The sequence below is a fragment of the Hippocampus bargibanti genome, linkage group LG22, assembly GCF_051943395.1.
Source record: "Hippocampus bargibanti isolate YZ-2025 linkage group LG22, ASM5194339v1, whole genome shotgun sequence".
Lineage (NCBI taxonomy): Eukaryota > Metazoa > Chordata > Actinopteri > Syngnathiformes > Syngnathidae > Hippocampus > Hippocampus bargibanti.
Window position 1 is genome coordinate 5,893,493 of NC_142755.1, and position 23,790 is coordinate 5,917,282.

General features: G+C 41.5%; 5 protein-coding genes across 8 annotated transcripts in view; 2 read left to right on the forward strand and 3 right to left on the reverse strand.

The window, feature by feature from the left end:
- Positions 1-3,256, reverse strand: part of ptn (pleiotrophin) — a 36,424-nt gene extending 33,168 nt beyond the window's left edge. The window contains exons 1-2 of the mRNA XM_088988452.1: positions 3,117-3,256; positions 1,487-1,773 (exon numbers count right to left, since the gene is read on the reverse strand). The gene's annotated coding sequence lies outside the window, so the exon portion shown is untranslated. The remainder of the gene's footprint in view (positions 1-1,486; positions 1,774-3,116) is intronic.
- Positions 304-3,449, forward strand: rad51ap1 (RAD51 associated protein 1). Its single transcript, XM_088988440.1, has 9 exons — positions 304-769; positions 852-901; positions 1,135-1,216; positions 1,286-1,392; positions 1,461-1,526; positions 1,589-1,666; positions 1,723-1,875; positions 3,103-3,222; positions 3,311-3,449. The coding sequence occupies exons 1-9, from the start codon at positions 753-755 to the stop codon at positions 3,436-3,438; spliced, it is 801 nt and encodes a 266-aa protein (XP_088844566.1). The 5' UTR covers positions 304-752; the 3' UTR covers positions 3,439-3,449.
- On the reverse strand, positions 3,299-11,976 carry ada2b (adenosine deaminase 2b). Of its 2 annotated transcripts, none has more exons than XM_088988431.1 (10): positions 11,451-11,976; positions 9,017-9,333; positions 8,717-8,936; positions 8,436-8,646; positions 6,680-6,807; positions 6,528-6,618; positions 6,347-6,455; positions 5,154-5,311; positions 3,791-3,993; positions 3,299-3,434 (listed from the first exon to the last, which is right to left on the reverse strand). In XM_088988431.1, exons 2-10 carry the CDS (start codon positions 9,300-9,302, stop codon positions 3,404-3,406), a joined length of 1,437 nt encoding a protein of 478 aa, XP_088844557.1. In that variant the 5' UTR covers positions 9,303-9,333; positions 11,451-11,976; the 3' UTR covers positions 3,299-3,403. The 2 variants fall into 2 exon arrangements, with proteins under 2 accessions (XP_088844557.1, XP_088844556.1); XM_088988430.1 differs by lacking the exon at positions 3,299-3,434 and adding an exon at positions 3,538-3,730.
- A 177-nt stretch (positions 11,977-12,153) lies between these two features.
- On the reverse strand, positions 12,154-20,014 carry atp6v1e1b (ATPase H+ transporting V1 subunit E1b). Of its 3 annotated transcripts, none has more exons than XM_088988444.1 (10): positions 19,875-20,014; positions 16,466-16,541; positions 15,927-15,992; positions 15,117-15,226; positions 14,920-14,986; positions 14,756-14,845; positions 14,608-14,676; positions 14,442-14,536; positions 14,288-14,375; positions 12,154-12,574 (listed from the first exon to the last, which is right to left on the reverse strand). In XM_088988444.1, the coding sequence occupies exons 2-10, from the start codon at positions 16,496-16,498 to the stop codon at positions 12,512-12,514; spliced, it is 681 nt and encodes a 226-aa protein (XP_088844570.1). In that variant the 5' UTR covers positions 16,499-16,541; positions 19,875-20,014; the 3' UTR covers positions 12,154-12,511. The 3 variants fall into 3 exon arrangements, with proteins under 3 accessions (XP_088844570.1, XP_088844571.1, XP_088844572.1); XM_088988445.1 differs by lacking the exon at positions 19,875-20,014 and adding an exon at positions 16,651-16,769; XM_088988446.1 differs by lacking the exon at positions 19,875-20,014 and adding an exon at positions 16,686-16,717.
- Positions 20,005-20,805, forward strand: LOC148881789 (uncharacterized). The gene has a single exon (XM_088988449.1). The coding sequence runs from the start codon at positions 20,005-20,007 to the stop codon at positions 20,503-20,505; it is 501 nt and encodes a 166-aa protein (XP_088844575.1). The 3' UTR covers positions 20,506-20,805.
- The last annotated feature ends 2,985 nt before the right edge of the window (positions 20,806-23,790 follow it).

Genomic DNA, 23,790 nt, shown 5'->3' on the forward strand with positions numbered 1-23,790 from the left:
ATATACGTACTCTGAAGTCACAAACGGCGGTCTAAAAAGACGAGATAATATTTTTGGGAGCGGATTTTATCCACATAATAATAATAATAATAATAATAATAATAATAATAATAATAATAATAATAATAATAATAATACATTTAATTTCTAAGCGCCTTTCAAAACTCTCAAGGACACTTTCGGGTCACGGGATAATAACTTCTTTTTTTTTTTTCAAGCCAGTTTAACTCATCAAAATTACTTTTGTAAAAAGGTATCCACGCAGTAAAAAAATAGAATTATTTTATTTGACACGCGCGTTTTAAACTTTATCACCTTGAACGCTCGAGTGAGCTATTTCACCACAGCAGGTTCGACACGAGTTTGAGTAACTGCAACTCATAGTTATACACGCACACAATTTAATGTGCGACAAATGTAACAGTGCGTGATAAAATTATTGTTCCAATATAATTCGACATTGTGCAAACACTTGGTGGACATACTTTTTTCAGAATTTATTAGCCAAAATGAGAGTATTTTACAATGGAAAATGTCAACGATACCGCAGTCATCTGACCGGATATACCGTCTCGTCACTTCCCTCCCAGTCCGGCGGGCTGGCTTCAAAGTGTAATTGACAACAAAGCATGTAACGGATAGATCTCAGATCACAGCAGTGTCATAACATCTTTTTTTTTTAACTTTGCTTAACTAATTTTATGTCAACGTCGTAAAGCAACCGAGTTTGCTTTTCCAAAATCCTGCGTCAAATGGATCGACCGGCAAGGTTTGTAAACACGTCAAGTCAACAAATTGTTGTGCTTACTTTCCAACTGACCATGTTTTACTTTTTTTTTTTTTTACCGTAGAAAGGCCAAGACGATCAATTACTGCGAGTCCGGGAATATTGACGACGACGGTAAGTGACATAGTTCACATTTCAGCTTGATCAAGTAACGCAGCTTAGACGCATGCAGTACGAGCCGTCACACATGCTAACCAGCGATATTATGACCCCCAACGGATACAGGCACATTCCTGAACTTTGCACAATTTACGCAGCGAATATATTGTCGAGTTCATCCAAAAATTTCGTTTTGAAATCTTCAGTAATTGTCAATAGTGTAAATAACCCCGATTCTTAAATGTTAGACGAAGACTTCGTCTGTGTGAAGCCACCACCTGGTAAGAAGCTCAAACGACAGGAGCAAAGGAACACACCAAGCAACAAAAGGTAATGGAGGATACAAAATGAACGACAAGCCCAAAGCTTCCTGTTATGTGACCACTTGATGACTTCCAGAAAAGCTCTAGAAGAAAAGCTAATGAATCGAGATCTGGAGGCCGCAATTACACTCTCCTTGCTCAATAACATTACCACAGACGAGATGAAAGACTCTGCTGGTCACGGTATGATTGAGTGTTTGTGCAAGTGTGAAAAGTCTTGAAATTAATTAATCACTCATTGTGGTTTTTAGTCGATGAGAATACAGATCCTGCTTACCTTCAGCGCTCCAACTGCAGTGTGGACTCATCACTTCTGGGTAAAAGCTTCATCCTTTTTTTGTTTTAAGCGAAAACAACACTGAATTCACATTTTCATCAGGTCTCGATGAGATCTCTGAGGAAAGGCACAGGAAACACCCTCAAGATGATGACGACTATGAGCCCAAACGGACACAAGGTAGCCACTTATCGAGTGTTCTTGTTGGATTCTTTTGTTTCTCATTACGACTGCAGTTTCAGATTCGGAGAGCGAGGAGGAGGACATTAGTGAGGATGAGGAGTTCACTGTAAATAAGAAGACACAAAACAAGGAAAGCAACCATCACAAGCGTTCCGGCAGCAAAAAAGAAAGACAGCCACCAAAGCTAAAAGCTCAACCGCGGACAGGTTTGATTTAATTTGTTTTAGAGGAACGTCCGCGATAACAAAAAAAATTGCAGTCAGTGCAACTTAAAGGACAACCGACACCATTCTTTTGTTTCCTAACTTCATAAAAACATTTTATAGCATCTAAAATACTCAAAACACACAGGCTGATATTTGTAGTCAAATGCAAAACACCAATAAAAATGACTTCAAAACGACTTCAAAATGACCTCGAAGATGCCGAGTTTGAGAAGGTCCCGCCCCCTTGTTCGTGATGTCACGCCAGGACGTCTTCGCCTTGCTCTAGAATCAAAACAATGGCTTCAGATTCGGAGAAGATGCTTTCTTGTTACTCATCCAGTTATGAATATGATTCAAATAGTTCTGAAGAGGAAAGCATAAATGTTTGCAATCAATTAAAGAAGTACTTGCGTATCAATTCGAGCCATCAGGACTCCAATGTAGCGTCCTAGAAAATGGGCTGATTTGTCTGCTGTGAATTTGTGTCAACTAGTATCAAATAGTAGTCTTGGTGCAACACACAACCAATTCACCGTCGCGTTATTTATGTGTTTTCCTTCTAAATTCGCCATCAACATTGATCAACACGAAGTTTTCAGACCAAACAAAGTACCCAAAATGCATTGCGTGTCGCTTTCTCGGTCAGGGGCGTTTCCTGATGTGACATCACATCAGGAATCGTCACCAACTCGAAAACAGAAAAAGACTTCCTGAATTTTCAGTGCGAGTCTTAAAACGTAAAATATAGCTATATGTGGTGGAATATTTGTAAAATATGCTCAGTAGAAGTCATTTAAAGTGATTTTACAAATTATGGACACAACTTGTCCGGAGACGTCGGTTGTCCTTTAAAGATTGATGATAGCTAAAAGATGGCGCTCAACTGAAAGTACAGTAAAGTCTCGTTATATCGATGTCGGTTATATCGATAGTACTGCTTATTACGATACAATTTCTATGAACGCAAGGAGAAAATTTACATGCCGCAGGATCGGATATATCGATAGTCCGGTTATATCAATATTTTTTCCGACTCCCGAGAATATCGATATAATGAGACTTTACTGTATATTTGTCTAAATGTGAAATCAAGATGGTGGCCAAATGCTGTTTTTAGCAAAATTGAACTCTAACCCACTTGCTCTTCTTTGTTACAAAAAAAAATACATATTTTAGCCTAGCAATGCTTTTTAATGTTTGTTTCAAAAATAATAATTGTCATTTAAGAATCTGCAGCCTACCGTTCACGCATGCCGAAAAGCCCCCCGATATTGAAACCCGCCGTGGCCAAACCGCGAATCTCAGTCAGTCCAACAGGAGCCAGAATTCCAAAATGGAACCCACCAGGTTATTCCAATTATTTCAAGCATAAACATGGAAAGGAAGGGGGGAAAAAAATAGTAAAGTGTTGAGAATTTTCTGCTTCACTTTGTAGGTCAAATTGGAAGAAGTCCACCTTCATCCCAAAGTCCTCCCGTCAGGTCTCCCGGTCAAGGTCTTCGTCTGGGACTATCCCGGCGCGTTCGAGTCAAACCGCTGCACCCCGGTAACACGGCCACCTGACCAGATGAGGATTTTTTTTTTAACATGTAAATTATGGATATGTACATTAAATGAAAATAAAAGTCAAAGATTCATAATTATTCATGTTCATTCAGCCAATGAGCTTTAGGTTCTTTTTATTTGCTTGAAAAATTTGATTGTTTAACCCTGAAAAAAAAGCGACAGTCCAGTCCATTAAAAGTTCAAAAACATTCCACTGGGCTTTCAAGAATGAGTCAAAACAAAAGCGTCCCATTTCCTTTGCCACGCGGCCAGTCCGGCGTCCTTGAGCGGCGCCGGCAGCGAGCTGTACCTGCGGAGGAGGTCACAAGTAAGCAGATGACGCCGACATCTGACCCCACGTGAACCTCACCTGAGCGAGTTAAGTGCAAGTTCCTTCAGCGTGCCCACGTTAGCCGTCATTCCGCCAAGTCCCACAAAGGCCTGGTAAAAGTCGTAAGATAAACCAGATGTGCCGAACATGGACGGGTCGTCCGAGCTGATGACCATCGGGTGGCCTTCAGACATCAGCACTGCCGCCGGGTGGTTGCGCAGGTCTGAGACCAGTTTTAGGACCTGCTGGGCACATTTGGCAAAATAATAAAAAAGGGAGCAAATATTTTGTGTAAAAATGTCTGAAAATGCCATAAAAAATGGTTACAAATGACATTATTTTCATTTTATGCCCCCATTAACTCCCAGACGTGGAAAAATATGTACACTCCAGTGCCAGGGTTTTTGTCATTGTCACTCAAATTTTTAGGACTACATAAACATTCAATGCAGCGTGTGTTAGCCTCGTAGCTTAGCATTCGAGGCTAAGAAACATGATAGTTGACATTCCCCGTACATTGTGGTTCACGTTTACATTGAAAGTTATGTCGATTTTATCGTCTGGAGTTATTTCGAGTACTTTTCATGCTTTTTTGTGTATTGTTTTATTATGACTGTTTAGAATTTTGTGAAGCACTTTGTGGTTTAACCTGTTAAAAGTGCTATATAAATAAAACTTATTAAGAAACCTTAGACTCTCTTCTTTCATCAGAAATATAGTTAATTCCTAAATTATATGGGTTTGGAGTTATATGAGCTTGAAATAAGGGCGGCTGTCGAAAATACAATGCAATACAATACACATTGGTTTATATAGCGCTTTAACAACAGCTGATGCTGGAACAAAGCGCTAACATGGGAAAAAAGGGAAATGCTGCCCCCTTGTGGAAGGGAAACATTGCTAGAGGTCTGGCCATCACTTTACTGGCACCCCAGCAAGAAAAAACAAAACAAATTTGGGAATGGCGCTCCATGTCATATTTTCAATTCCTGAATACATTTGTGAATGGGAGTGAATGAGTTAAAAAAATGTACAGCTAACATCCGACTTACGACTGAGTTCTGTTTCGAACAAATGGTCGTAAGTCAAAATGGTTGTAAGTCAAAACACATTCAAAATGTTGAATCGACTCGCAAACTCCCCCCTCTGGTGCCATCGCACGGTCGATTGCTGTGCGAGTGAGATGCTGGCGGGCTAAAACTGTCGTGTCAGGCGTAGAATTAGTTTTTAAAATAAGGTCTGCAGGTCGTAAGTATGGGTGGTCGTAAGTCGAACCGGTCGTAAGTCGGATATTACCTGTATAGATCACCAAATCTTTCAATTTCGCTCAAACAGAATAAAATCAAAATGCAAATGAAATTTTAGTGAGGGGGGAAAAAAAAGGCCAGTTAGTGTACCAGACCTGGTTGGAAATGGAGCACACCTCCACCGCCACCTTCTTCATCCTGGACATCTCCTTGGCGAGCGGGTGGCGCGCCAGGGCGTAGCCGTGCCCGATACGGCTCGTGTTAAACAAGAGGGCGTCCATCATGTTCTGATCTGCCTCCGTGCCCTCCCTGTCTGCAGAATGTCAAGTGGAAATCGGGGTTGGTTAGTTGGCATTAGCTGGCTATCATGTTATCTAGCTAGTTACTGTATTTATTAGCCATCTATTTTCTCGCTATTGGCTAGCTATTAGCTATCTGTTTTCTCGCTATTGGCTAGCTATTCGCTATCTATTCGCTAGCTATTAGCTATCTATTCGCTGGCTAGCTAGCTTGCTATCTATTTGAGTTGCTTCCGGTTTGAGTGAACGCTGGCGCGTGTGGCTGCCGCTGTTCACCCACACGAAAAAAACTTATCCTGTGACTTTTTAGTGACCTTGAGAGTTTTGAAAGGAGCTTATACATGAAATGTTTTAGCATTAGAGTGAACGCTGGCGCGAATGGCTGCCGCTGCTCACCCGCACAAAAAAATCCCGCGACTGTAAAGTGTCCTTGAGAGTTTTGAAAGGCGCTTAGAAATTAAATGTATTATTATTATTATTACTACTATTATCATTACGACTATTATCATTATTACTATTATCACTATTACGATGATTACTATTACTACTATTACTATGATTACTACTGCCACTGCTCACCCGCACAAAAAAATCCCGTGACTGTAAAGTGTCCTTGAGAGTTTTGAAATGAGCTTATACATGAAATGTTTTAGCATTAGAGTGAACACTGGCGCGAATGGCTGCCGCTGCTCACCCACACGAAAAAATCCAGTGACTGTAAAGTGTCCTTGAGTTTTGAAAGGCGCTTAGAAATTAAATGTATTATTATTATTATTACTACTATTATCATTACTACTATTGTCATTATTACTATTATCACTATTACGATGATTACTATTACTACTATTACTACTGCCACTGCTCACCCGCAGAAAAAAATATCCTGTGACTGTAAAGTGTCCTTGAGAGTTTTGAAAGGCCCTTATAAATGAAATGTATTATTATTATTACTACTATTACTACTACAGTATTACTGCTATTACTACTATTACTATTATTACTATTATTATAAGAATAAAAATTCTGTCATGGGACAGGAAAGGACTTACCGGTTTCACCTGCGTGAAAGAAGTAAGGCAGGTTGACCCCCATCTGGGCGGGAAGCTCCAGCGCCTCCCGGAAGTACCAAAGCGGACTGCCGACATCCTCCCTGCCCACCTGTCATACAAAAGCAGAGTTACCTCATGGGTCACCCGTCGACGGGTGACCCATGAAAAACTCCGTTGCTACCAGGTCGAAACCCGCCACCACGTCCGGGAAGGCCTTCCGTAGCTCCACGGCTTCCTTCACGGCCGCCTTCACCTCAGACGCGCTGGATGACCTGGAAGCGGTTGACTGTTAAAACGGGCGGGGTCATGGGAATGATTCTGGGATGCGTGTACCTATGCACGGCGATAATGAGACGGGCGCCCAGGAAATCCGGGTGTTCGTTCACAAAGTTCCTGGTGACCTCTTGAAAAGTCTTCAGCGTCCACGTCTTGTCGTGGACGGTTCCGTCCAGTTCGTACGTCTGTAAGGAGATCCGAGAAGAAAAAAAAAAACATTACATGCATGCCATACTCGGTTCTCAGCATGGACATCTATTTATGTGGGGCAGGAGATGTGAGACAATCTCTTTTTATCTATGGATGCTACAGCTGTGTGTTTGCTTTCAACATTTAGCTTGCGTGTGGCTGCCGCTGCTCACCCGCAGAAAAAAATATCCTGTGACTGTAAAGTGTCTTTGAGAGTTTTGAAAGGCACTAAATGTATTATTATTATTAGTAGTAGCAGTAGTAATGCACATTATACCATGACGTCCCTGATCCACTGGCGAAAAGGATACTTTCATCCTCTCCTCTTTCATCTAGAACAGCTTCATGTCACAAAGAGGGTACAGCAAATGCTGAAGAATGAATGACTGTGTCTTTGTGTTGTCATATTATTTGTTATTTAGTTGGTTTTATTTTAAACGCCGCGAGAGTGGCTGCCTTTTCAGCAGCTCCTGTATTTTGTTTTTCTACTTCTTTCTTTCCTTTCCTCTCCCTTTCATAACTTTGCTACTGTGAAATGTAAATTTCTCCAACGCGAGATGAATAAAGGTACATCCAATCAAATCAAGGGTGTCGATTAGTAGCAGGGGTTCACATTCCACCATGGCGTTTCTGATCCACTGGTGAAAATGATGCTTTGATCCTCTCCTATTTCATCTAGAACAGCTTCATGTTACAAAGAGGGTACAGCAAGAGCTGAAGAATAAATTACACTCTGTGTCTTTGTGTTGTCATATTATTTATTGTTTAGTTTTTTTTTTTAACTTCGAGATGGCACCGCGAGAGTGGCTGCCTTTTCAGCAGCTCCTGTATTTTGTTTTTCTACTTCTTTCTTTCCTTTCCTCTTTCTTTCATAACTTTGCTACTGTGAAATGTAAATTTCTCCACTGCGAGACGAATAAAGGTACATCCAATCCAATCAAGTGCGGAGATAAGTAGCAGGCCGTCACATTCCACCATGACGTCTCTGATCCACTGGTGAAAAGGAGGATTTCATCCTCTCCTCTTTCATTTAGAACTGCTTCATGTAATAAAGTGTTTGTCTCGTACTCAAACATCATAGAGTACATGGGAAAAGTTGTTAAGATTGCGCAACCGTCTGTGTTTTTATATTCCTGTTGTGTTTATTATTTTGCTTTGTGTTGACTGGGTTTGTGTTGAAATGCTTTGTTACAGCTGCAGCTGTTGTGTGATACATTGGCTTACAAATTTAATTGGTTGCCAGAAAGTGTGTATTCCAAACATTAATTTCCCATAGGAAACCATTAAAATGAGAATAATTCGTTCCCAGGTCCCCATAAAACATATTTTTTAACTAAATAAGCCTTTAAACTACACACAATATACCTTATTTTATGTATAATAAATGTGCTATGGTAAATAAATAAACTGTACTGTATAATAAAGTCATTTTATTTACCTTTGTGAGCATAGAATACTTTGTTTTTACCTTTCACCCCCCTTCACCCCTTTAAATTTTGCTGCTGTAGATTGCAAAGTTCTCAATTGTGGGACTACTAAAGGCTTTCTGATTCTGATTTGATATTTTTGCACCCCCAAAAGGACAATATCGGTTATGAATATTGTAACAAGCGCAAAAACAGACCTCGGACAAGCCGTTGCGCAGCTCCAGATACATGACGTTATCTCGGTACAGCTCATGCAAGCCCTGTAGGAGGGTATCCCTCAGAACGGGGGCGTGGCTAACCAGCCCGGCACTGGCGATGAAGGCGTTCTCGAATTTGTTCCACGCTGCGTTCTGATCCGGGTATTCGCCATCCGGGTCGTCGGTGAACATGGTGAGATAGCGCATTAATCTGGAAAGCGATTGGAATTTTAGCGAGCTGGTCCCATCAGGAAAAAAGGAAGGTAAGACGGGTTGTTAACCTGTCGTCGAAGGCGTTGAGGTCGCTCTCCTCGGCTCGGAGTGTGCTGAGGAGCTGCCAGTAGAAGCAATCCCAGCGGGGGTACGGCCTCCCCTGAGAGAAGACGAAGCGTACCGAGTTGTCCCACGTGAAGCAGATGTAGCAATGCGGCCGATACGTCACGTTCTTCACAAGCCATTCGACGCTCGCTAGGGACGTGCTGTGGATGTGCAGGGCGCCGCCTGCGGGTGACAACGCTCATATCTCAGTACGATTCAGCATTTTAAAATCTCACGGTGATGTTGCCGTGACGGTACATCACCTTTCGGCATCTCCTGTAGCAGCTTGAAAACAGGACTGACACGTATGAGACTCCGGGCCTTGAAGAAGTGGATGGCGGGCGGGAAAGGTTCGGCAGCCATCTCGCGCTGTTTCAGTCGTTGAAGCTTCCCGTCCAATCGCAGCTCGGCCGGCGTGAGCGCAGAGTTGCCGCCCGTCTGTCTGGACACCTCCAGGCGCATCAGAAGGTCTCGTTGACTCGGGTTGGGCATCCCCGTCACCGACAACCATAGAAGGGTCACTACAATCTCAAAGAGTGAGGTGGCCATGCCCTCGGTTGCCACTGGAGGGCGCTGTTCACTATCAGAGGACGGGACAACGTATTGCAGTTGATACAGTAATCCCTCGTTTTTTCGCGATTAATGGGGGCCCAGGACCACCCGTGATAGACGAAAATCCACCAAGTAGAGTTATACAAGAATAACCCACGTGATAAGACAGAGGGAGGTGCTGGGCGGGGCTGAGAAGATGCATAACCAATCCACATGGCTTAAAACCATTGGATAATAATAATAATAATAATAATAATAATAATAATAATAATAAGCGATACAGAAAATGGATGGACGATAAAATTAATAATAAAATACAAATAACATTTAATTTACAAGCACCTTTCAGATCACCCAAGGATACTTTACATTTAAGACATCCTGCCTGAGGGGAGTCACTGGAAAAAGGTGGTGGGCAGGATGCGGAGGGTCCAGTAGGATATTATGGATACAATACTTTCTGTAGCTATGGGGGTGTGTCCTTCAAAGACTGAATTTGAAGACATCCTGCCTGAGTGGGAGTTGCTGGAGAAGGTGGTGGGCAGGATGCAGAGGCTTTGATCCTCTCCTCTTTTATCTAGAACTGCTTCATGTCACAAAGAGGGTACAGCAAGTGCTGAAGAATGAATGACTGTGTGTCTTTGTGTTGTCATATTATTTGTTAGGTGTTTTTTTTCTTGGTTCCTTTCTTTCCTTTCCTCTTCCTTTCATCTTTGCTGCTGTGTTCCTTCTGAGTTGATTGAGTGAACTGTGGCGTGTGTGGCTGCCACTGCTCACCCGCACACAAAAAATCCTGTGACTGTAAAGTGTCTTTGAGAGTTTTGAAAAGCGCTTAGAAATTAAATGTATTATTATTATTAAAAAAAACAGAACAATAAAACCAAAAATAAAATGATAAAGGCGCTTAGAAATCAAATTCATTGCGGGACGAATAAAGGTATTCTGATTATGATTCTGAAATGGATTATTATTATTATTATTAAATAATAAAGGAGCTGATTAAACGAAACTGTGAATGCAATTTTAAACAGATCGTGCTGTCATTGAGTGATGTCAGCTCTGGGAACTAATCAAGCTACAGCCATGTACAGTGAGACCTCAACTTACAAACACCTTAACTTACAAACTTTTCGTCTTACAAACGTCAAATTTATGAAAATTAAACCTTATAATAAGCACTATTTTCATAATACACACCCACCACGGCTGGCGGAGTGATCTTCGGCGGAAGCACACGACCGGACAGCACCAACAGTCCTTATGGAAGGTGACTCTCCTTCCATAAGCCATCAACGGCCATCAAAAAGGTAAATAAAACTTTATTTTACAGCACAGTTTATTTATTTAATTACAGTCCTCGTGCAATTCCCTTTGACCTCCAACACCATTCCATCACGCCATAAATGACCATCACAAATGTAAATAAAGTGACTTTATGATACAATGCAGTGTATTTCTTTCATTGCAATACAATAGCACATTTATTATACATAGAATAAGGTATGTTGTGTGTAGTTTTAAGGCTTATTTAGTTGAAAAGTATATTTTATGAAAACCCCGGAATGGATTATTCCCATTTTAATGGTTTCCTATGGGAATTTTTTTTTTGAGATACACACTTTTCGCCTTACACACTCTGTCTGGGAACCAATTAAGTTTGTAAATTGAGATCTCACTGTAAAAAACTTGAGTCATTCGGCATTTTTTAAAATTATATTCTGAATGTTTTTTTTTCCCTTAAAAAAAAAATCAGCGATGCACTGAAACCACCAAAAAGTGAACCGTGAAGTAGCGGGGGAGCACTGAATTTAGATGTAAGACAGCAACAATGTTGGATTAATGTTAACAAATTAGATGTCAGGGTCACACAAACGACACCACAAATCTATTTAAATCCAATTTTTCAAGAAGAAAAAAAAATCCAGTATTTAACATATTCAAGTTAAGTAAACTCAGAAGCGCAACTGAAATATTCACATCGGCTTCATTCTATATAAACACATCTTGCAATTATTTCAAAGTGGATTAAGCATGTTGTTTCGCTTAACAAAACAATGTGTTGAATGCGCCTAACATTCCTCGTCGATGACGCTACAGCAGTAAAAACAAGCCAAAAGGCAAAAAAAACATTTCTCAAGTACTTACAAGCGGTGTGTTCACTCGGCCTATCTTCCCGCAAGACTGCGTTTGTACCGTCCGTTCGTCCGTCACTGTCCCTGCCAAACAAGTCAGCACAACACTGGGCCACAACGGAATGATTGCCGCATTTTTTTGTCTGACAAATAGCATGTGATGAACTTAACAAGCCTGGCATGAATGTACGGCGTGGGCGGAATGAGTGCGTGCCCTTCGTGCGTGTGGACACAAGCACAAAGTGTAGCCGGTAGTCCCTTGCTGACGTAAACGTGTCACGGTGGCGCCTTTCCTATATTTAACAGAGGAAAATAACAACAGAACAGAAACACACACATACGCAGAATACTACTACTAAAAAAAATGGCGGGAGGGTGTGAGGCTTCTCAGTCCTGGTTTGGATTGATGCTGAAGGACACGTGAATTTTGGGCATCATCTAGGGACAAACAGCAACACATTAATGGGACAAAAGAGGGATTGTTTACTAATGAAGATGATTAATACCACATGATGGTGACACAGTGAAGGGGAAAAAAATGGAGAAGCAGATTTGATTCGTTGAGCATTTGGCAGTGCACGCGGTTGTGTGGAGGAACCGAGAGTCAAAATATGCGTGTTTAACCTAAAATAGGGAACAAGTGCAAAAAAATAAAAAATAAAATAAAATAATTTGCCTTGTGACAACAAAAGTCAGGAAGTTTCCGGCACCCTGTGGAACCATCACCAATCATATATTTTATTACTATATTTGACATTGACATCACATAACACGATTTCTATGCGGTTGCTCATATACGGAGTCTGGTGGAAGAATAAATAAACCTTTTTAAACATTCTGACTTCCATGATGACGGTCAGAATACAGCATGTAACTCACCCGTCGTCACTGCTGACACGCACGGAATGGCGGTAGCTTTTCTTCATGTACAAAGGAACACATCAACGACACATCATACACACGCACATAATAATAAAAAAAAAAAAAATAAGAGTGACAGTGGCAAACAGTTTTTGGAACGTGAGCCAAAAACAAAACATGGAAAAGAATCCAGAAACAGGAAGTGAGGCTTTTTCAGTCCATGAACTTGCGGTTGGGGTTGGCGCCGAAGAGGGCCACTCGGATGTTGGGCATCATCTGGGTACATTGCGACACACAAAACAACAACGCGGTTTTTGATATTTTGAAAGAACATTTTTTGTGGCAAAATATGCATTGAATGTTTGAATATTAAGACATTCCAAGTGAGATTTGAAGGTTCTTTTATTTACAATGTAACTGGATTTCATGCTTCTCCGTGACTGTAAAGTGTCCTTAAGAGCTTTGAAAGGCGCTTAAAATATAATGTATTATTATTATTATTATTATTATTATTATTATTATTATTATTATCTAGTTAGCTAGCTATTTTCTGTCTATTAGCTATCGAACTAACTAGCTGGCTATCTATTACCTATCTATCAAGCTAGCCATCTATCTAGCTAATAGATAGCTAGCTAGCCAGCTTTCTATTAGCTATCTATGTAGCTAGCTAAAATATGCATTGAATGTTTGAATATTAAGACATTCCAAGTGAGATTTGAAGGTTCTTTTATTTACAATGTAACTGGATTTTATGCTTCTCCGTGACTGTAAAGTGACCTTGAGAGCTTTGAAAGGCGCTTATAAATGAAATGTATTATTCTTATTATCATTTGCTAGCTATTTGAGATCTATTCGCTATCTGGCTGGCTAGCTCTAGCTATCTAGGTAGCTATCTAGGTAGCTAGCTGGCTAGCTACGTATCTATTGGCTATCTAGCTAGCTTTCTATCTATTTGAGTTATTCCAGGTTGAGTGAACGCTGGCGCGTGTGGCTGCCGCTGCTCACCGACAGAAAAACAAAAAATCCTGTGACTGTAAAGTGACCTTGAGAGTTTTGAAAGGCGCTTAGAAATGAAATATATTATTTTTATTATCGTTAAAAATCTGCATACAGTGATACCTCAGCTTATGAACTTAATTGGTTCCCAGAAAGTGTGTGTAAGGCGAAAAGTTCATCTGGCAAACATTTATTTCCCATAAGAAACAATTAAATTGAGAATAATCCATTCCAAGGTCCTCATAAAACAATTTTCTACGACTTAAAACTACACAAAATATACCTTATTTTATGTATAATAAATTTGCTATTGTATTGTAATTAAAGCAATAAACTATACTGTATAATTAAGTCGTTTTATTTACCTTTGTGATGGTCGTTGATGTAGTTGCCCCTTGATGATTTCCGAGTGAAGTTGCTGTGCTTTCTTAGTGAGAATACCCTCACTCACACTGTCCCCTGCTAGCTGCTTTTCGTTAACCCAAATCAATAGACATTTTTCAACCTCTTCTATTGCCTGATACTGTTGCTTAGACAACACAGAAACACCCTTAGCCACACGTAGCAATGGTCGACTTAGCATACTGGTACTGGGACGCTAGGTTACACAAACGCACACCTCGTTCGTGATCTTCTACTCGACCGTAATTTTCTTTTGTGTCCTCTTCGACTTAACACTAGCCTGTGGTGGGGTCTTTTTCGGTCCCGTAATAGCACAAGTATCCTCGATAACAAACCACGTCTGCACTCAAAGAAAGGGGTGATTAAAACTAGTCCGAGGGCTACCGTGGCGCTGTTCGACCGAGTGGTTCGCCAAACACTGTGTGGTTTGGTTTGTCCGCCGAAAACTAGTTTGTCTGCCAAGATTATATTCTTGCGCATTCAACGTATCACTGTAGCTCATTTTCCCCCATTCTTTACTGGACAGTTTAAAATAAAATAATTTAGACACCGACATTCATTTGCAAGCATGTAGCGATTTGTTGTTACCTGCTGAGCCATGAGGTCCAGTCGGCTCTCCAGCGTGTTGGCCACTTTGATCTTGCCATCTCCGTTGTAGAGTTCGATGCCTCCGGAGCTGTCAAAGCGTGGACACTCAGTGATTTGCATTTATAGTGTCAAAAAGCGACTCTGTGACACTCACACGTCCGGATCGAGGAAGATGTCGCGGTCGATGCGGACCTCCAAGTTGTTCTTCACGGCAGCCTTGTAGACGGGCAAGTTCTTCTGGATGGAAGCCTGCGAGGAGACGAGAGGCGCGATGGCCTCAAGCAGATATCCGGGAATTGATGACGACAACAAAGACTCACTTGCACCAATTGGACATCTTGTTTACGACATCGAATGGTCACTTTGGGCTCCAGGAGCTGATATAAACCCTGAAGAAAAGAACTAGTTTTACTAAGAGTCATTTCCGGACCTAAATAGAGCTTCAATTAAAATCAGGCGAAGGTGCACCTGAAGGATCAAGCCGTCAATCAGCGCTGGGTACCTGGCAGGGTCTCGCGCCACTTTGGCAAGCTGCTGACGGGCTTCGTTGAGCATGTCCTGAAATGAAGAGCACCCACCATGCACACACAATGAAAACCTAATACAGTGTTATTGATATGTGAAAGACTTACCGAGATCATGTCGTCGCGGGCCTTGAGGACCTTGAGGCGGGCCTGGTTCATCAGGTTGGACATTTGGCTGTGTAACGGACATACATGCGGATGACGCAGGGGTTTGATAGGTCATAGGTGGAAGCCATTGTGCTGCATGCAACAAGGAAACGCAATCACAGGCAAAGTGGAAGCAACACGCTGTGAACTGAGCTCACATTTTTTTCTGCTGCTCAATCTGCTTCTCCTTCTTCTCGTAGTACTCCATGATCTTCAGACGCTGCGTTTGCACCAGGCGGCCCTTCTCGATGTTGAACTCCTCTTCGGCCTGCAGGGGGAGCCACAAGTACAGTGAGACCTCAACTTACAAACACCTTATCTTACAAACTTTTCGTCTTACAAACGTCAAATTTATGAAAATTAAACCTTATAATAAGCACTATTTTCATAATACACACCCACCACGGCTGGCGGAGTGATCTTCGGCGGAAGCACAAGACCGAACAGCACCAGAGGTTAAGTTACCAACAGTCCATATGGAAGGTGACTCTCCTTCCATAAGCCATCAACAACCATCAAAAAGGTAAATAAAACTTTATCTTACAGCACAGTTTATTTCTTTAATTACAGTCCTCATGTACTGCGCCTCTTTCCAAACAGCAATTCCCTTTGACCTTCGACCTCCAACGCCATTCCATCAAGCCATAAATGACCATCACAAATGTAAATAAAGTAACTTTATGATACAATGCAGTGTATTTCTTTCATTACACTACAATAGCACATTTATTATACATAGAATAAGGTATGTTGTGTGTAGTTTGTTAGGCTTATTTACTTGAAAAGTATATTTTATGGAAACCTGGGAACGGATTATTCCCAGTTTAATGGTTTCCTATGGGAAATTTCTTTTGAGATACACACTTTTCGCCTTACACACTGGGAACCAATTAAGTTCGTAAGTTGAGGTCTCACTGTATCTCACAAATGCATTGAAGCAAGTATAATAATGGATTGAGCCAAGTCACCTTAGCGTCAATCTCCTCCGCCTTCTCATTGGCCTCCTGCTCGATGAAGGCCATCATGTGCTTGATCTGTTGACATGAATGACAGACGAAAACTTCAACATTTTATTTCTTTTTAGCATTTCAATTAGCAACTGGGATGCTGAGTGACATGATGCTGTTCTGTTTTCTCACAAACATGAATAATGTCAGGATCAATTTGTCACTAAAGCCTTTAATCGTCCCACAATGGGAAAATTAGCATTACTGTAACAATGAACCTTTAACAGCTGTCACAGTGTGGCGTTTTTATTTCCCCTGATAACTGTTTCAACGCATCAATTACTCATACAGCCTCGATCATGTGATTGTCATGTGGTCACTGATCAGGATAACTCCAATAGTCCATGTTAAAAAAATGCCGCATTAACATGCTAAAGCGGCTCGATGTCAAGGATGATGCTAGCTAGCAATGTATGTCAATGAAATGGCAACGTAGCCGAGTAATACGACAAATTTGTTAAATTGCTTGCAAAGATGAAATAAAAACATGTCTTGGTTACCTGTTTCTGAACGTCGGCATCGCTGAGCGCCATGGTCGCAACTGCTGCTGGTGCGGCTTGCTAGCTATCTCGGGGCCTGCCATTCAAAAGCACACAGACAAGCGTAAAAAAAACAATTGAAACGTAACACTTCAAGAAAACGCCGAAGTTACAATTGACCAACATCAATAACATTTTTAATTCACCCGAAAATGATGTAGACGACGAATGAGCGATTTACGTGCGGTCGTGACTCGGAACGAAACGTCCTCCGTACAAATTAACGATCAGCTGACTGTCGAGATCACGTGAAGTTGACTTCCTGCTTTGTGGCCAATCAGACGCGAGGGTGATGCGGAAGAAGAGTTGCGTTTCCACGCGTAAACAAATAATTAAAAAAGTGGTTTGTGTGAAATTAGAAACATACGCAAAAGATAAAATATAAATATGACAAAAGTACTTTAAGTACTTTTGAGTCAAACGCCTCATTTAAGCAACACAGTTTAAATTATTTGTAATCATACATTTCAATGGATTTTCAAATTAAAAGTGCACAGTAAGGACGGATTTGTCCCATTTTTTTACTGTTTACACTCAGGTTAAAGTCTGATTAAGGACTCTCACCCCCCCCCCCCCCACCCGGAGTCACCCATGGCAGATCCACGAGCAAGTGTTATGTCATGGATTTACAGTATAGGGGAGGGTGGGTAAAACAGGGAGAGGTTGAACATTGTGTTATTTGTGTAGCATAGCAGATATATCTGTCTGTCTCCCTGTCCGCTGCTCGCGTTGTGTCTTAATTCGCGCAGCAACTTTGTTCTCCAAACGCCCTTTGTCGCCGAGCACCTCACCAACGGCAACCAGGTATGCTCAAGTGTTGTCTTTGTGTGGATAGAAATGTTTCGGCAAATCATTACAATGATTGTAAATGTCTCCCTATTGTGTCAAGAATATCTTTGTTAGCTTTCTGTGCTGTGCAAGTGGGAAGAAAGGTCAGTCTGGGTCATTTCAGTGCAGTGAAGGGCAGATGGGAAATGTATCAGCTAATTCTGTGGGTGTTGTATGACCAGAGTCGTTTGTCTTTTTCTGCCCAGGATGGGACCAAACGGGAATCCAATTAAAGTCAAGGCGGATCACAAAATGTGGGATTAAAATGCGTGCGTGTAGGGGAGGACAACACTGATAAAATGTGAAGTGAGGGCTGGTGGGGGCTAAGAAAAAAGAATACAAATATATTTTACAATATTAAAGGACAACCGACGCCTCCGGACAATTTGTGTCCATAATTTGTAAAATCACTTCAAATGACTTCTACTGAGTGTATTTTACAAAGATTCCACCGCATATTTTACGTTTTAAGACACGTGCTGAATATTCACGAAGTCTTGATTTCGAGTTGGTGACGCTTCCTGACGTGACATCACGTCAGGAACGCCCCTGACCGAGAAAGTGACACACAATGCATTTTGGGTACTTTGTTTGATCTGAAAACATCGTATTGATGGTGAAATTAGAAGGAAAACACATAACGCGATGATGAATCGTTGTGTGTTGCACCAAGACTACTATTTGATACTAGTTGACACAAATTCCCAGCAGACAAATCAACCCATTTCCAACGGAGCTTGGGCGCCATATTGTACATTTTCTGGGACGCTACATTGGAGTCCAGACGGAAGGACTTCTATAATCTCAAAATGATCTCGTTATATCGAAGGACTTCTATAATCGATTGCAAATTTTCTCCTTGCGTTCATAGAAATAGTATGTATGCTTTCCTCTTCAGAACTATTTGAATCATATTCATAACTGGATGAGTAGCAAGAAAGCATCTTCTTCGAATCTGAAGCCATTGTTTTGATTCTAGAGTAAACAAAACGTGTTGGCGTGACATCACGAACAAGAGGGCGGGACCTTCTGAAACTCGCCATTTCCGGTGTCATTTTGAAGTAGTTTTGGGACACTTTAAGTCATTTTGATTGGTGTTTTGCATTTGACTAAAAATATCAGCCTATGTGTTTTGGGTATTTTAGATGCTATAAAATGTTTTTCTGATGTCAGTTAGGAAACAAAAATATGGTGTCAGTTGTCCTTTAATAATAAAACATAAAATACTGACAGGCCTATGATACTGTCCTCCGATGGCGAAGGTAAACATTTGTCTATGGAATTGTAATTGTTTTCATCAAGTACATAATTCAGTATTTTTTTATGTGACAAACATTTTGGGAAGCTGTAAAAATAGAATAATTCCTGCATATTTTTTATTTATTGTTTGCCTAATTCAAGGGCAAGTGATGGTAATTCCGTCTCAAGATTGCTGTTTATTTCACTTCAATGGCCGACAGAGACTGCGGTCGATCGTCTGTGTCTATTTCTGGGTCTAGGGCGGCCAGATGGCAAATACTTTCCACAGTCGATGGCGGAGTCGCGACACGCGGGGTGAAGAGGTGTCACCTTTGTGTATCACGCCGTAGGCACGTGCACGCTGGAAACGTTTAAATGGTTGGAATGTTTTAAAATAAACCCCTGTGACAAACATGCATTAAAAATACAACGCAAATGTATGTAGAACAGCTTTGTTGACAAATTGATTTTTAAGCATCCACACTTGTAGCGATGGGGTGCAACATTATTGCTAAACAGTCACTTTGGGACCATTGTGATGTGATTTTAAAAAGTATTTTTTTATACACTGTTAAAGGAAAATATGTCAGTGTCAGCTCACAGTCATACAGGAGTGGTCCATCAATGAAAATGCTCCTTCAGCAGTCAATTGTACTTCTTTGATTGTGTCGGAAGTTTCGCTTCCCAATCCGAGAAGTTTCGTCAGCGAACAAAAAATTGAATTGGTTTGAAAAGGGAGAAAAAGAAGCTTTTTTTATATATAAAACAGCAAAACCCTTCCCAAAATGGCTATGGTGGTGTGAGGTTCAATTTGGATTGTGCGCACAACAGAATTCTTAGATTGTTACCACGTATGCTTAGTCACACTAATGAAGGTGATACCAGGGCGAATGGGGCAATCAGGGCCAGTCATAGACCATAATCAGTCAGGACAAAAGAAGTAATCAGTGTATCTTCAGGGAATAGTCCTCTGCTCCCCCTACCTTAGAGCAGGGACCTATCAAAGCAGAGGTCTGACACCGCCACCGCTGGGATATATACCAGCACAATTTTAGTTCGCTGACGAATCTTTTCGGATGAGGAGCGAAACATCTGACACCTTCAAAGAAGTACAGATGACGGCTAAAAGAAACGTTTTCATCGATTAATGACAAATGAATTGATTTTATGTCATCAATTATTTTTCTCATTTTCCATGTGCTTTTCATAACTAAAAATGGTGACTCACATTCCAGGTTTTCCGGGACTTGTGGGAACCCTTCCTGACCATTTTTGATTCAAAAGCGTATTTTCCCAAACTGACCTGGATAAGTTGTGTCCGCACAGTGGCCATTCTGGAGGGGAACACTCCAGTCGAGTCCGGCGGGGGGTCACCACCACCGAGTTCCAGCCCCTGGCAGAGCGAGAGCCTCCTAGCCGAGTCCTGGTCAACCATGGGGGACGTGGATCCCGAGGACGCCACCAGCCTAGACAGCAGCGAAGGCGGAGCCGCAGGGGAGAACCACTCGTCCAACTCTGACATGGTTCACCTGGAGGATGTAGAGGAGGAAGATGAGGAGCTTCGGACCAGTGTGTTGGACCTGCAGGCTACAGAGTCTGAACAGCTCCTGATGGCGTCGTCATCAGAGCCTCGGGCACAGTCGACGCAAACGTTACCTCCCATGGCGTCGGCCCCGCTACCTGTCTTCAGTCTTGAACCGCCTTCCACCACCTCTACGCCGACGCCCTCCACCACGGCCGCCGAAGAGCCTCAAAACACATCGCCGAGCCTCCTCCCGCCGTCATCTATTGTCCCACCGATGGTCGTCTCCTCGGCGGAAGGGTCCAAAGTGGAGGGTCCTGTCAAAATGCCCGCGCTGCTGTGCGGCGGCGCCGCTTTGGTGGCTGTGGTGGGCGTGATGACATATGGCGTTGTGGCCTACTGCAGGAAGTAGAAGAAGAAAAAGAAAAAAAAAAGACTCAGGTGGATAACAGAAAGAATTGTGACCTGTTCAGCTCTTTACTGCCCACTGCTGGCTATTCTGCGGGCTATCAGCCGCCGTCCCAGTTACCTGCTTTTCAACTTTTCTCATCAGCAAGAAAAGACATTGCTGTGGCCTTTCTGTGTGTGTGTGTGTGTGTGTGTGTGTGTGTGTGTGTGTGTGTGTGTGTGTGTGTGTGTGTGTGTGTGTGTGTGTGTGTGTGTGTACACGTGTGTGACCTTCTGAGATTAGCTCCGCGATACTTCTTCATTCTCACACACTAAAAACACACACAGAACAACACACACAACACATATTTAATCAAGAAGACACACGCTCACACTGGTGATGACACAAAACACACACACACACACACACCAAAAAAAAAAATCAACTGCAAGACATACACCTCCCAAAATGTTCTATCCTTCTGGCTCTCATTAGGTTATTGAAGCTATGGACACCTTCCAACTATTAAATGTGAAAACAAACAAAAATAAAAATGTCACTCATGTTCACCCGCAAACTCAAATACACGATATATTATATTGACTCATTCACTGCCAGACGTGCAAAAATGTGTCCGCTCCAGTGCCAGGGTTTTTGTCATTGTCATTCAAATTCCAGGACCCATAGAATATTGAGTTTGAGGACTACATAAATATTCAATGCAGCGTAAGAAACCTTACTCTCTTCTTTCATCAGGAAAAAAAAAGAGTTAATTCATAAGTTATATAAGTCTGGAGTTATCTGAGCTTGAAATGAGGGCGGCTCATACAATACAATACATACATATTGGTTTATATAGCGCTTTAACAACAGCTGAACCTGGAACAAAGCACTAACATGGAAAAAAAGGGAAATGCTGCCCCCTTGTGGAAGGGGAATAAAATATTGCCAGACGCCATGGCCAGCGCTTTATCAGCACCAAAACAAGAAAAAAGAAAACCCAAACAAATTTGGGAATGCGCTCCACCTCATATTTTCAATTCTCGAATGAATTTGTGAATGGCAGCGAAATTGTCAAAAGTTTGTGTAAATTAAACGACATATTTTTTAAACAATAAAAATAATAACAACAATAACAATAATAATAACAATGATAATAATAATAATAATAATAATAATAATAATAATAATAATAATAATAATAATAATAATAATACACACGCACCAGCGTTCAGTCTAATTATAATACATTTCATTGATAAGGGCCTTTCAAAACTCTCAAGGAGACTTTACAGTCACAGGATATTTTTTCTGCGGGTGAGCAGCGGCAGCCATACGCGCCAGCGTTCACTCGACCCGGAACTGTTGTCCATAATCAAAACTAATAAATGAAGAAAAAAAAACAAATCAAATAAGAAGCACCTTCTCATGGAAATATACTCCAGCGTGCTGTATACTCGTGCGTGCTAAGTGGAACTGTATAGTGCCACTTAGCAGTTTTTTTGACGACGATACTAGTGCAGCGTGTTCTACCGGAAACAAATTCCTTGTGTGTTCTACATACTTGGCAATAAAGATGATTCTGATTCTGATTGTCTGCTGTTGAAATGATACTTTTTGTTTGTTTTGTTTTTGTCGTTTGACAGCAACCGATTGTCCCAAATGAAATGTCCGACAGCGTGCCCACAAGAGATAAGGCAATACCAAAAAACACCTGCACGGAGCCGTCACCTGACACGTTGCGGTCGCTTATTTATGGGGCAGTACCCCTCCCCCTTTCTTCCCAAAAGAGGGAAATATGTTTAGGGAGCAAACCTTTGTGTGGTTCTTTGTGTAATCAGCCGTGGCAGGAAACACACAGGCACATTATGCATCCCTGCACAAACAAGCACGCACAAGTTAGCAAGGAGTGGGAGCACAATAAGACATACGAATGACTGAACACATTAAGGACATGTTATATGCCCACCTCCCTCCAATATTTTTATTCGTGAGGTAGGCTTGGGTGCAGACTTAACAGGCCTGAAAGGGGAACTTGAGCACCAAGTCGGTTGATATTTAAAACGTAACACTGTGGATAAATTGACTTCTCAAAAAAGAAAAAGAAAAAGAAACACCCCCCTCCCCCGCCCGAAGAGGGCGTACCCGCCATTGCGTGATTGGCACAGTGGATTGTGTTAATCATTAACCTTAAAGGACAACTAATGTCACTTTTTTTGTTTCCTAACTGACATCAGAAAAACGTTTTATAGCATCTAAAATACCCAAAACAAGCAGGCTGATATTTTTAGTCAAATGCAAAACACCAATAAAAATGACTTCAAGTGTCCCAAAACTACTTCAAAATGACCTCGGAAATTGCGAGTTTGAGAAGGTCCCACCCCCTTGTTCGAGACGTCACGCAAGGACGTCTTCGCCTTGCTCTAGAATCAAAACAATGGCTTCAGATTCGGAGAAGATGCTTTCTTGTTACTAATCCAGTGATGAATATGATTCAAATACAGTAAAGTCTCGTTATATCGATATCGGATATATCGATAGTCCCGGTTATATCGATATTTTTTCGGACTAACTTGAATATCGATATAACGAGACTTTACTGTAGTTCTGAAGAGGAAAGCATAAACGTTTGCAATCGATTAAAGAAGTCCTTCTGCATCAATTCGAGCCGTCAGGACTCTCCAATGTAGCGTCCCAGAAAATGCACAAGATGGCGCCCAAGCTCCGTTGGAAATGGGCTGATTTGTCTGCTGGGAATTTGTGTCAACTAGTATCAAATAGTAGTCTTGGTGCAACACACAACGATTCACCATCGCGTTATTTATGTGTTTTCATTCTAATTTCGACATCAACACTGAACAACTCAAAGTTTTCAGACCAAACAAAGTACCCAAAATGCATTGCGTGTCGCTTTCTCGGTCAGGGGCGTTCCTGACGTGACGTCGCATCGTCATCAACACATCCTGAATATTCAGCGCGAGTCTTAAAACGTAAAATATAGCTATATGCCGTGGAAACTTTGTAAAATACGCTCAGTAGAAGTCATTTGAAGTGATTTTACAAATTATGGACACAACTTGGCGTTGGTTGTCCTTTGATCATAGTCTATAAATAACGGTTTAACGTCTATTTCACACATAAAAAAATAATTAAATCCATTTTGCAGGGCGGCCATGTAGATTTTGGAAAGTACAAAATAATTGTAGTCATATTCACATTTGGATTTTCCCTCCACCTGTTGTGTTGTGGTTTTTATTGTTCGAAGGTAAGCAGCAGTGGCTGAGGTTGGCATGCAAATATCGGTGAGAG